The sequence below is a fragment of the Cuculus canorus genome, chromosome 2, assembly GCF_017976375.1.
Source record: "Cuculus canorus isolate bCucCan1 chromosome 2, bCucCan1.pri, whole genome shotgun sequence".
Taxonomy (NCBI): Eukaryota; Metazoa; Chordata; class Aves; order Cuculiformes; family Cuculidae; genus Cuculus; species Cuculus canorus.
This window is the reverse complement of record NC_071402.1, coordinates 134,460,147-134,472,987: the sequence shown is the minus strand read 5'-3', so window position 1 is coordinate 134,472,987 and position 12,841 is coordinate 134,460,147. Positions and strand designations below refer to the sequence as shown.

The following is a 12,841-nucleotide window of genomic DNA, read 5'->3' as shown; positions in this document are numbered from 1 at the left end:
TGCAGCAAAAATCCCTTCTGGGAAAAAGCCTGCAGGTTTCAAGCCTAGAAGAATAGCAGCTTAAGACATTTTAAACATGGAAAACTTACCCACTTTAACAGATAAAAATGAAAAATGCTAAATCATTCAGGTCTTTTGTGGATTCTTGTGTTGCACCATTTAGGCTGCACAACCAGAAAGTTTAGAGTTATGCAAAATCTGCTCAAAGTGTGTGCATGTTGCTATGACCACAAACTGTTCATGCTGGTTGTACTTGCAATAGCAAAAAATGGGCATGCTGATTTACTTTGAAATATAGCTACCAAATGAAAAGAAAAAAAATTTGTTTACTGGTTTGCAGCTTGATGGTGGAATCTAGAGAGAGCATTTATGGTTACCTCAGAAAATCCCTGGAAAGCAATGCTTAGAGTGGTGGTAGTGACAGGACTCCAATTTTTTAATTTTGTTCTGCAAAGGGACTAATGGCACAGTCTGTTAAAAGCCCCAGGTGCATGGGATGTTACACATTTCCTGACAAACAATTTATTTCAGAAATGTTTGTAAATAGAAGGGTATTGCATGCTTTATTAGAGCCTGGGTCTGGCAAATGTAACCATTAAGGTTACACCATAACCCGTCTTTAGTTTCTGCACCATTACATTTTTAATTCTCACCCATCATCTTTGCCTCATTTAAGGTGATGTAGCAAAGACGGGTGCCTTCCAGACACTCTTGAAAGTGTGACAGACAGCAGTGGGGATGGCAGGAGCAGTGCATCCTATTTTGTGACATTGGATCTTCTTGCAATGTCCTATGCAGAAAAAGTCCTGTGGCTGGGTCAAATGACTTCTTCTTTCCCTCCTGCTACCCTTGTAACATTTAGAAATAAATTAAAAATAAACAAAAAATAAATATAACAATAAATTAAAAAAACCCTAGCCATCAAAAGGGTAATGGCACAATAATAACAAATACCTGTTTTGGTAGGAGAGCATGGAGCTGGTGTACAATAAGTCCAAACCAGTGGCGGTTACAGGAATGGCTTTCCCAACTGGCGATGTCAATAACTTTGTCGTTGGCAGTGAAGAGGGAACAGTCTACACAGCCTGTCGTCATGGAAGGTGATGTTCAGCACTTTTTACTTAAATACCATTGTGTACCTGTGTTGGCGAGAGGTAGCCAAATGTGTGTGCAGCGTTTCATTTTTTTCTCTGGGATCAACAGTGTCTGTGCTGTTCTTCACACGATTAGGACAGGAGTTGCCTGACTTTGCGCAGGTTCCCCACATAGTCAGTGGGGAGCAGTCACTGCTCTTAGGGTGTGAATTCCCTCACCTTTTTCAGACATCTTGAAGAAGAGATCACTGGCACCTCAGAAATGCTTTTCTTACCAGAGCTGTAGAGAGCTCGCTGAAATGTAGGTGTCTGTGTTTGGGCAGGTCGAATCAGGCCCTAGGAGACAGTTTTGTTGCAGGATAATCAGGCCTAAACCACTCATAAGAGGTGGTAATCCGCTTTAATTTTTACTGTCCTCAGTTCCATCTTCAGTCTTCACAGGCACATACCAGAGAAAAGCCACCGTGGTCATACATGTGTATGAGAAGCAGAGCAGGCATGTCCTGATGCACAGCCATCCAGCACCAGGTACTCCCAGGCAGCACCGTAGGCAGTGCAGTGTGCAGCCAGGATAGACACCAAGCTCTACTGGCCTCTGCTGTCAGTGGGCACTTTGGACATGCCCATCCTCTCCAGGGGAGTGAGAAGATTTTGTTATACAGGAGCCACGTCGCAGTGTTTGACCTCATTCTGGGCTGCCACCTGGTTTATTTGCTAACATATGGACATAGCTATGGTGTACTACGCAGATACGCAAGCTCTGGCTGACCATTTCCCAGGACTGGTACTCTGTACTCCCTCACACGCAGTGGTCACATCCCTTCCTCACAACCCAGACTGTGGTTTAATACTGCAAGTTTCTTAGTTTGCACCCTGTAAATCTGCAGGATGCTTGCATTCTCTGTTGGCTTCTGTAGTAGCTTTATCCTTTGGGATGCTTGAAAGGCTTTTGTGAAGAATGAACCCTTTTCACTGATAGATTTAAAGCTCACGCTCACACCTCAATAGTTTGCAGTATTCTCTGAGTTCTTTTATTTTAGTTGTTTCTGTTGGCCAAATAGACATCAATGCACTGGTTTAAGCTCATAAGGCTTCTATCAAGCATTCCTAGTATTGATTAAATACTGTTTTACAGATATTTTGTTCAATATAATTTTTATTTTAAAATATTTTTTATTTCAGCCTGACTGCTGATGGTATTCTAAAATTGTGTCTATTTGGGCATTATACCAATAGGCTGTGTGGCAGCTGATGGTTTGAATTAGTTTTAGGCTGCTGGGATAAATGAAGCATATCCAAGGGTATTTCTGACTTCTGATCTTTCAGATATGCCTGGTTCATTCCTCATGAGAGGAGGAAGGTGTTAGATCCTCTTGTTAGCCCACCTTCTTAGCAAACTTTCTGCTGACCATCAATGAAGGCACTCCCTTTCTGCTCCTGCCTACTTTTCCTAGGGCATTTTGCTATCGTCCCTGTTTTATTTCGAGAGGCTTCAGCCCAGAACAGTGAAGAATCATACGCTGTTCTGGAAAAAAAGGTGTGTCAAAGCACAGCAGATACACAAGGTGTTCTCAGTGCTCCAGAACTCCCCACCAACTACATGGCAGACACATAGGGATAAAATAAGAGGCGTGCTTTGTACCCAGCACTGCAGAGGCACTTCAGAACTCGGTCCCTGCACCAGCAGATGCTGCAAGGGCTGGAAGGGGAGCCTAACGGCAGTCACACTGTCATGTTCAACAGCAGAGGTGAGGGGACGTCACTCTAGCAATATGAAGGACCAATTTCCTCCAGTGCAGCTCCTCATCCCTTTGAATACGCTCTATTCACACTGACACTGGGTTGGCAGCTCTGTCAGAGCTGTGGCTAATTTTAATGTGTTTTCTTCCATTGCCAGTTTTTCTATAATGTAACTAAAAGGGTAATTTCATGATTCCCTTTTCTGTATACACTTTGAGACAGCACTGACAACTGATCTGGCGTCATTTGCTTCCAGGAAGAAGAAAACTGCGCACATTCTCTCTTACGCACCTTTGTATTTTTCCTTCCTAATAGCTACTCTAGCGTAAGGCTGATGAAATGCACATCTGCCCTTGTTCAAAGTAATGACTGTATGATACATGATCACAGGAACAGTTCCTTCACTTTCTGTGAAAAAGGATTTGCTTCCTAGTGACTTGATTGGCTGCTGTGGAAAATTATTTTAGATACTTAAGAGAAAAAGGAATCCTCGTGATAAGTCATTCACATGTTTGCATTTTTGTTTTAATGGTTACTCCTTGTGATAATGGCTTACTCAGAGGCATAAGCTATAGTATAATTACAATTTAGAATTATTTTATGATTGCATAAATGTTATTTCAAGATACAGTAGTAGGCAGCGTACATAAAAGTGAGTAAGGCGAATTTTCAGAAGGAGGAGAAAGTCTCCCTCTTTCTCTTCAGTAAACCTTTGCAGGGAAAGGCCTATTTAATCTGCAGATTAAATAGAACTTTAAAAGGAAGCAGGAATCTAAGAGTAAAGAAAAAAGATGTTAAATCAACAGATGTTAAATCACCCTCTGAATGCAAATGTCTGTTCTTCCTGCAGTAAAGCTGGCATTGGAGAAATTTTTGAAGGCCACCAAGGACCTGTCACAGGAATCAATTGTCACATGGCAGTGGGACCAATTGACTTTTCCCATCTCTTTGTCACATCATCGTTTGACTGGACAGTCAAGTTGTGGACCACAAAGGTGAGAAATCCGAGCTGGGGTGGGATGTGTAGTGCTACTGAATATGCTTTTGTCAGAAATATTTCAATGTTGTCTATATCAAGTCCTATGAATCAATTAATTGAAAGGCTGTGCTTAGAGTAGGCTTAGTGATAAAATTGTAAGTAAACTTTATACGTAGTGTAACTGAATCAACTATATTCAGCCTACCCAGACCTTTAAAGGTAGCTTCAGCTAGTCTGCACTTCAATATTAATCCTAGTGCCAAATAATTTCACTAGGCAAGGATATTAAGATATCTTATCCTGCAAGTCATCAAACAATGCATCCAGCACTCCCTGTGCTGGAATTACAAGACTAATGCTATGCACCATAATGGTGCAGCAGCAGGAACACTTTCTTCTGATGAAGCAACAGGGGAAGCATACTTATGACTTAATGCAATCAATATCACTTGTTAAATTCATTGCTGTAGGAGGCTGTGGTAACCAAAAAGGATAGATTGTCCCAATGACATTAGACACTGATGGCTGAAAGCAGCAGGGGGAATACATGCTGGAAGTTAGATTCATGGCAACCATGGATCTGCTGCTGACTGCTCTGTGGACATGTCCACATGACCTCCTAAAGGAAGAACACTGTGAACAACGGAAATGCGTACACAATCCTGCAAACCTTTAAGCCCAAACAGCCCATAGAACTGTAGGAATGTAGGGTAATGACAGCATGAGTAAAAACTGTGGGAGAGATTAAACAGAATAACCCATTTCATTGTGCTGAGTAAAACAAGACAACAAGAGGTAAAATTCTCATTAGATAAATCATCTAAATGTCCTACTTTTGTCATACATCAGAGCAGAGAACTGCCTTCCAAATGCCAGGCTTTCGTCTTAACTGTGTTTTTATGCCTGCGTTTGGTTCCCATCTTGAGGTGTACCCAGCAGAGTTCCAGTACTGGCAGCTGACCCCAGTCAGGAAGTATCTCAGCGTGGGTTCCCCCAAGATATCAGGGCTTGGAGATGCTAGGACAGATGCATAGCAAATGTAAAGACAAAAGTGATCATGTGACAGGCTTTGCACTGAAAACAGAAGCACAGTTACCAAGAGAGTAACTTAAATCAGCCTCCATAGTGGTTTCACAATGCATTTTTTAATGGCCTAATCCATTGTGCATGCTAATTAACAGATATCTTTTCTAATCAACAGTGACCACTGCTGATGCTTTTGTCTTGAGTGTTACATTTCACGAAACTTGTTGTAAGAAAGGTGCATCATTTACCTAATTTGCATGTAACCACATACATCAGTAGACCCAGCCTCAACCAATGTGGATGTGGTCCTGGGAATGATTGTGGGCAGGCTGGGATGGACCCTAGGTGGTAACCGTTAGAAAGGAGAACCAGATGATGGAGAGTTTAGGTGTTAGCTGGTTGAGGCTGGCTAGGCTGTTTGGTGTCAGAGATAAAGGAGTCCTGGACAGTGGTAATGGGTGGCAAGGGAACATTGGAGGGTAGAAGTTGAAGTTAAGTGTAGGGGAAAGAATTTGTGGGGACTAGGGGGAAGGATGAAAGGCAGGTACTGAATTCCAAACATGCATGTCGAGAAACGTCTGGGATGAGTATCTGACCCTCAGCTTGAGGTTGAATATTGCAGTAAGGGTCTCATCCATCTGCAGCTTAAATGAAATTATATTAAGGGATAATAACAAGGATAATTATATTAGGGATAATAATTTTTTTTTTATTTTAAACTCCTGAGATTTCAGAAGTTTGCAGTAACACTAACACAGTATATTTTGGACACAAAGGCACTGCAGTTAGCAGTACACAGTTATCCTTGTGGAATAATTCAGTGCCAAAATGGTTAGGTCAGATTCTGTTCAAAACAGTTGGTTTTCAGAGAACCAAATCATCTAAATTTCTAGTATCTATCAAGCTGTGGCTCATCTGGCAAGAGGGGCTTCCTGAGAAAGCTGTTTGACCTAGCTGATGTGAGCTGTGACGTGCATGTGACACACCACAGCACCACTCAGAGCTGGAAGCCTCGTAGCTGTATTGGCTCTCTTGCTTTCTTCTGGAGCAAGTTTGAGCAGCAGCAGCCCCAGCCGCTGCCCTGTGAAGACATCCTCTGAGACAAGTTCTTGAACTGTGATGAATGTTTTCTTTTTCTTCTAATTTGACTCCTGCAGAATTTTCTTTCCATACTGTCTGGATGAGTCTCTTGACTGGAGCTGTTACACATTTAGAGCTCTCGTTGTTCAGTGCTCCTAGTCAGGGCCCAGTCAATCAGTGGGTTTTGAATAAACCCATTAGCATGTCTGATTCTCTGAAAAAAAAGAGTGGATTGATGTGAAGGATTGAGTGCTACTGCTGATTTATAAGAGTTTATTCAAAACTGGTTTATTCCTTTAACTTCTTATTTGTAAATTTAATCTCTCTATCAGCATCCAATGCCGTATTACTTTTCTGCTTCTACCAGCATTGTCTCCTTAATCCTGTGCACATTATCCTCTTTGGTCTTGAAATTCAATTTATTTCTCTTTCACAGGTTCAGAGTCTATGTCCAATTGTAAAGTGAACCATAAAAGCTCTGTGTTTATACTGTCTATCGATGTTGTGTAGCACCCTGGGGTGTTTACAAGAAAGGCATTGTCATAGCAGGCATTTGACTGATGGATTGAAGGCACTATCTCCCTTAAAAACTCTGTCTTGACACTTTATAGTCTGGTTTTGTGTTTAACATATTTTCTATCTAAAAGCAGTTCAACCAGGTGACTGAGGATAAGGTTTTCATTGACAGAAGAATGAAGGTTTAGTAGATAACACTAATTCGAGGTTCACATTATCACCTATCACATTATCCAATAATTAGATCCCTGGGTGAACAGTAAGCAACCAGAAGCAACAGGAAAAGAAGAGGAATTTACAACGATAGTCACTTGATAGCCAGGGCATTACCTGGTTCCTGATGAAGCCAACAGGGCTTTGAACTTGAATTCATGGTACACCGTGTAAGCAAGTCTTGGGTGCAGAGCTATCACAGGGAAGTCCTGATGTGAAGCCTCTGTGGAGCTCTGCCCTTAATTAGGTATTGTCTGTACGATGCTTTGAAGAGGTAAAATGCTAAGTGGAAATGCTAAGTGTTGGTAATTAATTAAGCACTAATCCTCATGAATGAATAGCATGAGGTTAAATAATGAAATGTAAGTATTGTTATTATTACAGCAATTGCTGTTTGGAGTGTGAATTTTTAGACATTGTGTCAAGGGACAGGAGCTAGCTTGGAACTGTTAAAGCATGCCAAAACATAAGCTAGTTTCAGCTAAAGTCTAGAAGATGACTTGTTTCCTGCTAGGGGAGTTAATAACGGTCTGGATGGGGAGCTGGATTTTGTTAGGTCTTTCATCCTTTATGTGTCTCCTTTTTTCTCTTATCCTTCCATTAAGCAGAGTTGCTGAGGACTGTTTTTCTCATCTTGCCTCTTGCCTAAGTGGTGCTCAGATGGGCAGTTGACAAGAAAGGATTGGAATAACTGTGACAGCATTGCTGTATCCCCATGCATGCTTATCTCCCTCTTTGCCTAATGTTATGTTATAGTGGTGAGTGCCATAACAAGAAAAAGGGGCAGAGGTGAGCAGACTGGTAGTAGGACCAACACATAACCATTAGAAAGGACTAATTGAGCCAGAGGACGTGTTCTTTTGATGATAAACTACCTACTTTTATATCCGTGCTCAGTTTTGACTTTCTAGCATGTGCATCAGTGATAGTTCCTTCCTAGTTCATCTCCTCTGTCTTCTCTTTCTTATGGTCTTCACATGTTCTTCTTTTTTTGGTGTCTTGTGTTGTTCCAGTCTGCAGTCTGTTGTGCTTTTTGAGAAACCACATTTTAAACAGCAGAATTCACATTTCTATGCTATGTGCCTTCATGTACATTTCTGTACCCTCAGTATCTTATGCCCTTCCACTTGCTGATTATCTTGGTATGACACAGTCCTCCTGACTCTTGAAGTAAATTATTTTATCTTGCACTTTCATACCTCCCTATCAGTATATAACTTCAAATTCCAGTGGTTTTAATTTGGTCTAGAGGCTGAACACTGTCTCCTCACTGAAGCCTATCACTTGAACAATGCAAAGAAGCAGGTGGTGGCGGTGTTGCTAGGGGCAGGTACCCCCTACCTTCCCAGTCCTCTTCTCCAAAAGTCTTGCTAATAGGACCTGATAAAATCAACTTGAAAGACCAAACTTACTGTGATGTAAAATGGTGTCACAGAATGAATCATAGCATCACACAATTATGTGGATTGCATTCACCAATAACTGTTAAATTTTACTAAAATAACAGGGTCAGGTTGTCAGCTTTTTTAAGATTAAAAATTTACTATATTTTACATTAAAAACACAGTGTAGCAAGGTATCTGGTTACTGTCTCAGATTTTTTCTAGCATAGCTTCAATCACATTAACCGGGTGAGTGAGAGCCTCTTGTGTTATAGACAGCGTTGCCTGAAGTTTAAGATCCACAGAGAAATGTGCTCAAACGTGTAGTCATGATAGAAAGACAGGAAACTTAGTGAACTGTTACAACAACTTGGTGAACTCTCCCTCATGAAAATGGTTTTAACTGTAATTGGAAATGCAGTAGTTAATGACTTGATTTAGTGAGGTCCCACGGCAGGTGATTAGGGAGGATCACAGATTACAGACACTGATGTTAGTGGTTAATGCTGTATAGCAATCCCCCACCTTATGGAAGATGTTCCTGTTCCAGTGAACATACAATTATTTATGAAGAGTGTAGGAGCTCCATGAGAATATCCTGTAAGCTAGTGGTTTGGGCACCAAGCCACACTGCAAAGGTTTGCCTGAGTGGGACCGGAACATGTGTCTTCCCGAAGGGGAGGAATTGCTGTGATGATCTTGCCATTTTGCTCTGAGCTGTATCTTGTGCCTATGAACAACTCTGGTTTCACTCAAAGCAGGATCTTCTCGGAGTAAAGCTTTGATTTTAATGTGCTGACGCTTCTTGATGAAAACCAGTTTTGTCCACTTGGGGCCAGCCCTATTTCTCCAGTTTATAACAGGATCAGACTGGTCTCCAACAACAAAATTGACTGGTGAAATGCAGAGGTTACTCACATATGTTATCTTACACATATAAGTGTAGATGAGAGCTGGACTTAGTGAAATTTATGAAGTAACACTGCTTTCAATCTTGAATCTGGTCATTCTTAATGTTATTTTCTAAGCTTTCCTAAATCCTTTGGACCATAGTCAGTCTGCTTACATTAACACATGAGGCATTTTAGATTGTTCTTACTGCATGTGAAGTTGGGTCCTCCTGGATCCGATCCTTTATTATTTAGGGTGTCCATAATTTGGCTTCTTATGCAGCCACTGCAAAGAAGTAATTGCAATGCATACATTAGACATCTCTCAAAGGTACCACCATTACTTCCCACCACTGACTGCACAGGAGCCCATGTCTGGCAGCTTTAGATAATCAGCTGTTGGAGCTTCTTATGGCTTTCTTGCATATGACAGTCTTGGGTCATATCTAAATTGGCAGATGTGGCAGCACTTTTGAGCTCCTGGGTCTGTCTTCTTATTCTGGCTTCTCCTAAACCATTACCAGTAAGGGATCAGTCTTTCTATCCAACACCAGAGGAGCACATCTATACCTTCTGCAGTCAATAAAGCTAAGATAAGCTATTCTGCAGTCAGTAAAGCTAAGTCTAAATAGTCTAAATAAGCTATTCTGCAGTCAATAAAGCTAAGATATGAGCAGAAGAAAGTCAAGATGTGCTCTGACCAGATGCTAAACCAAACTATGGGGGTGTCAAACTATGGGAGCTCTGTCTTTCTGCCCCTACCACCCAACTGAATCTGGATGCAATCTTCTTCAGTCTCTAGTACCACAGTGGGTGATCTCAAAAGGGACTAGAGCATTTAGGGAGGCATAAAAAATAACATCAAGAAGAAAAAAAAAAGGAAAAGAAATTATGTGCTGTGAGGGAGAATGAAACTTTCATCTATTTTGGGAGTAGATCAACCGAATACAGACAGTTCTCCCTATTTTCTTGTCTCCGTGGAATTCCTTACTAATCCCTCCCTCCCACTGATTTTGATGGGGCTCAGACATCTTGCTCAGGGGATGATTTAAACCTTCTTATTTTGGATATCTGGCTAGAATGGTTCCCCCCACTGCTGCATTACAATACAGAGCTGCTTCTTGACTCTGCTCATAAGGCAATCACCTTCCTTTGACAACATTGCATTTCCAGTGCAGGCTTTTATCTTTGATAAAAGCAATTAAAATGATTAATCTGATTAATCACTGTCCAAATGCTAATTTTATCTGATTATAGGGAAAGACAAAGAGTGGCAAAATAGCGTGCTGGATTTCATGGAAACAGTCTCTCTGTGGTGTGAGTTCAGAATCTTGAGTTTTGTCCAAAAACAAGGCAATGAATGAATTTGCTTCAGAGCTCACTTTCTGTCAAAAGGCCAAACTGACTTGGGGAAGAGGGTGGAGTTGCCTGTTCAGACAGGATTTTTTTTAGTTTTTGCCCTTTACCTCTGGAGCCAGAGGTCTGGCGCTCATCCAGCTGTACAAAAAAGAAGACTATGGTATTTTCTAGGTAATTTTAAAGAGCAAAAACCAAAGTGAAGTCAGGTGGCTTGAAATCCGCCCCAAGTTCTTCATATGAAATGTTTCTCATGATTTTGGTTTTCAGTGTAGCCATACTTGAAAAGTGATAGGAAAATATTCTTCAGCTGGCTGACAGACTTCATTTACGCACGTGAATTACGCTGCTTCTTTGTGAAACATTTTGTGAAGAATGGCACAATGGAACATACACACATGAAAATAAAACAGTCATCTAAAATACTGAGCCTGATCTGAAAAACTCAGTGGGCTAAACTCTTATTTCAGAAAACCCTAACATAAATCCAGCTGTAGCCTGTGAAAGCTTTATTTGCACATGGAAAGCAGAACTGGAATTCAGGAGCTCATATAATCTGTACAAAACAAAGTCTTGATTCTTTTTTTCCCCCCGAAATCGAAATGCAAACCTCCCACTGATTGTTCTGTTGCAGAATTATGCTGAAGGACCAGGCTCAAATGTAATGATGAAACATTTTAGGAAAATTATCGATATATAAAACCCAGGACTTCTTCCTGAATGGAAATTTTCCCCCACCTGCTTCATGCAGCCATCCTTTCTCTGCTATGTGTGAGACTTTTGTTATCAGTAAAAGAAATAGGAACTGTATTCAAAATCCCTCAAGATGGAGTTGTATTCAGTAATAATTCACTTCAAAACCATTGCTTGCTGACCCATGAAAGCTCTGCTGCAGGCATCCTGATGGCAGCAGCTACAAATATTAATCTGGACTGCTCAGCAGACAGTTCTGTAGCATCAGGCCATTTCAGCCATCTTGCAGTGTTCCCCGTGCTCCTGCCTGTGCTCCCCAGCAGCTCGAACTGCAGTAGCAGAGTCATTTGAAAGCCTGGTGATCTGCCGAGTCCACAAGCAACGCTGGGCTGGGTACCCTGTGATGAAGCAACATTTTCCATTAAAAAGAAAAAGTGAATTTTCAGGGGTCTCATGCTGAATGTTCCCATCAGAGTCAGAGGGATGGGAAGCAACTCCTTGAAACCACAGCGACATTATCCTGCTCCCCTCCACACCTCACAGTCTGAGCTTAACTACCTCCCTGTAGCAACGTGAGGCCCGGAAGCAAGGACACCAGTCCCACCGACTCCAACAGGAGTAGGCTCAGGATGCAAGTGCATGCCACTGCCTCTCCTGCATGACGGGAGAGCACAAGCACAGTGACCCAGCTTCTCCCAACACATCCCACTTGCTCTCCAGCTCTGCTTCCTTATCCCACCTATATGGGATATAAACTGGGAGTGACAGCTGGAGGTAGAACACTATGCCCTTCTTCAGTGTTGCCTCTGGCCAGGATTTGGTGGTTCTTCCATCAGTCTAGCAAAAGCATACCTGGCTCGTATTTCTCAGCAAGTCCCCAAATGGTTCTCTGAAAAAAAATCCAGGAATACAGTAGTATAGAGGCAGGAGTATGAGCTACAGAAAATGTGAATCAGTTTTCTAGGCAGGGACAGTAAGACCTCCTGTGGTGTTTTGAGCTTCTTAAGAGAAGAAATTGAGCCATCTTTAAAAGTAGGTAGAAATCCCTAAAGAAAATTATAGTCATTCTGAAGAAATCTTATGAGTGAAATGCAGAGTTAGTAGGGTAGGAAGAAGGGCTGGCTTGCTTAAAGCATGTTTTAAATAAAAGGTGGAAAACTTGATTAGCATTTCATGATTAAGTCAGCAGTCTGAGGAAATACAGAACAAATGGAAAATACCTGTACAGGCTTCTCCGCTGTTGCCATCCACGCTGCATCCAGTTTGATGTGGCCAAGTAGAGGAGAAGGTATTAAACCTCAAGCAGTGGAAACCTGTAGGCACAACTCTTGCAGCTGAGGGGTAAGAGGGGCTCCAGACTGGGCGTGAAACTGGATGATCTAAAATGCAGAAACAGGTATACACCACGCTGGCCAGTAGAAATTGGAGAGAAAAGTGACCTGGGGAATACTGTCCTCCCTGGTGCCTCACTATAACCCAGACTGCATATTAGCTTCCTCATAAAAGCTTCCTTAAGCCTATTTTGTAGAGCTTCAAGGCCTTACATACCTTTTGATGTCTGTAAAGTTCATCTGTGGCAAGCAAGTGTCTTATCTTTAATTAATTTCAATTTACATTAGACATCAAGTAATACACATTTATCTCAAACTCACTGAAAATAGCTCCTCAACTAATATGCAGCAGTGAAGAGGAATGCCATGTGTTCTGCTTTTTTTCTTCAGAAAGTAAAAAGGTCTCTTTCCATTATTAAGTAAGTGGAAAGGCAGGACAGAAGAGGGCTGGAAGACCAAAGTGAGCAATTGAAGTCTAGCAGCACAGCCTGAAGGTGTTGCATCTCTGCAGAGGACTTAAAACAGTTAAGGAGCATTAACC

At 41.6% G+C, this 12,841-nt stretch overlaps 1 protein-coding gene across 6 annotated transcripts in view; it reads left to right on the top strand.

Annotated features, from left to right (window-relative positions):
- DYNC1I1 (dynein cytoplasmic 1 intermediate chain 1) overlaps positions 1-12,841 on the top strand; it is a 187,495-nt gene that overhangs the window by 143,144 nt on the left and 31,510 nt on the right. For all 6 annotated transcript variants that reach the window (XM_054058344.1, XM_054058348.1, XM_054058345.1 and 3 more), the window contains 2 exons: positions 967-1,100; positions 3,685-3,829. In XM_054058344.1, coding sequence (XP_053914319.1) covers positions 967-1,100; positions 3,685-3,829 — 279 coding nt within the window. The remainder of the gene's footprint in view (positions 1-966; positions 1,101-3,684; positions 3,830-12,841) is intronic.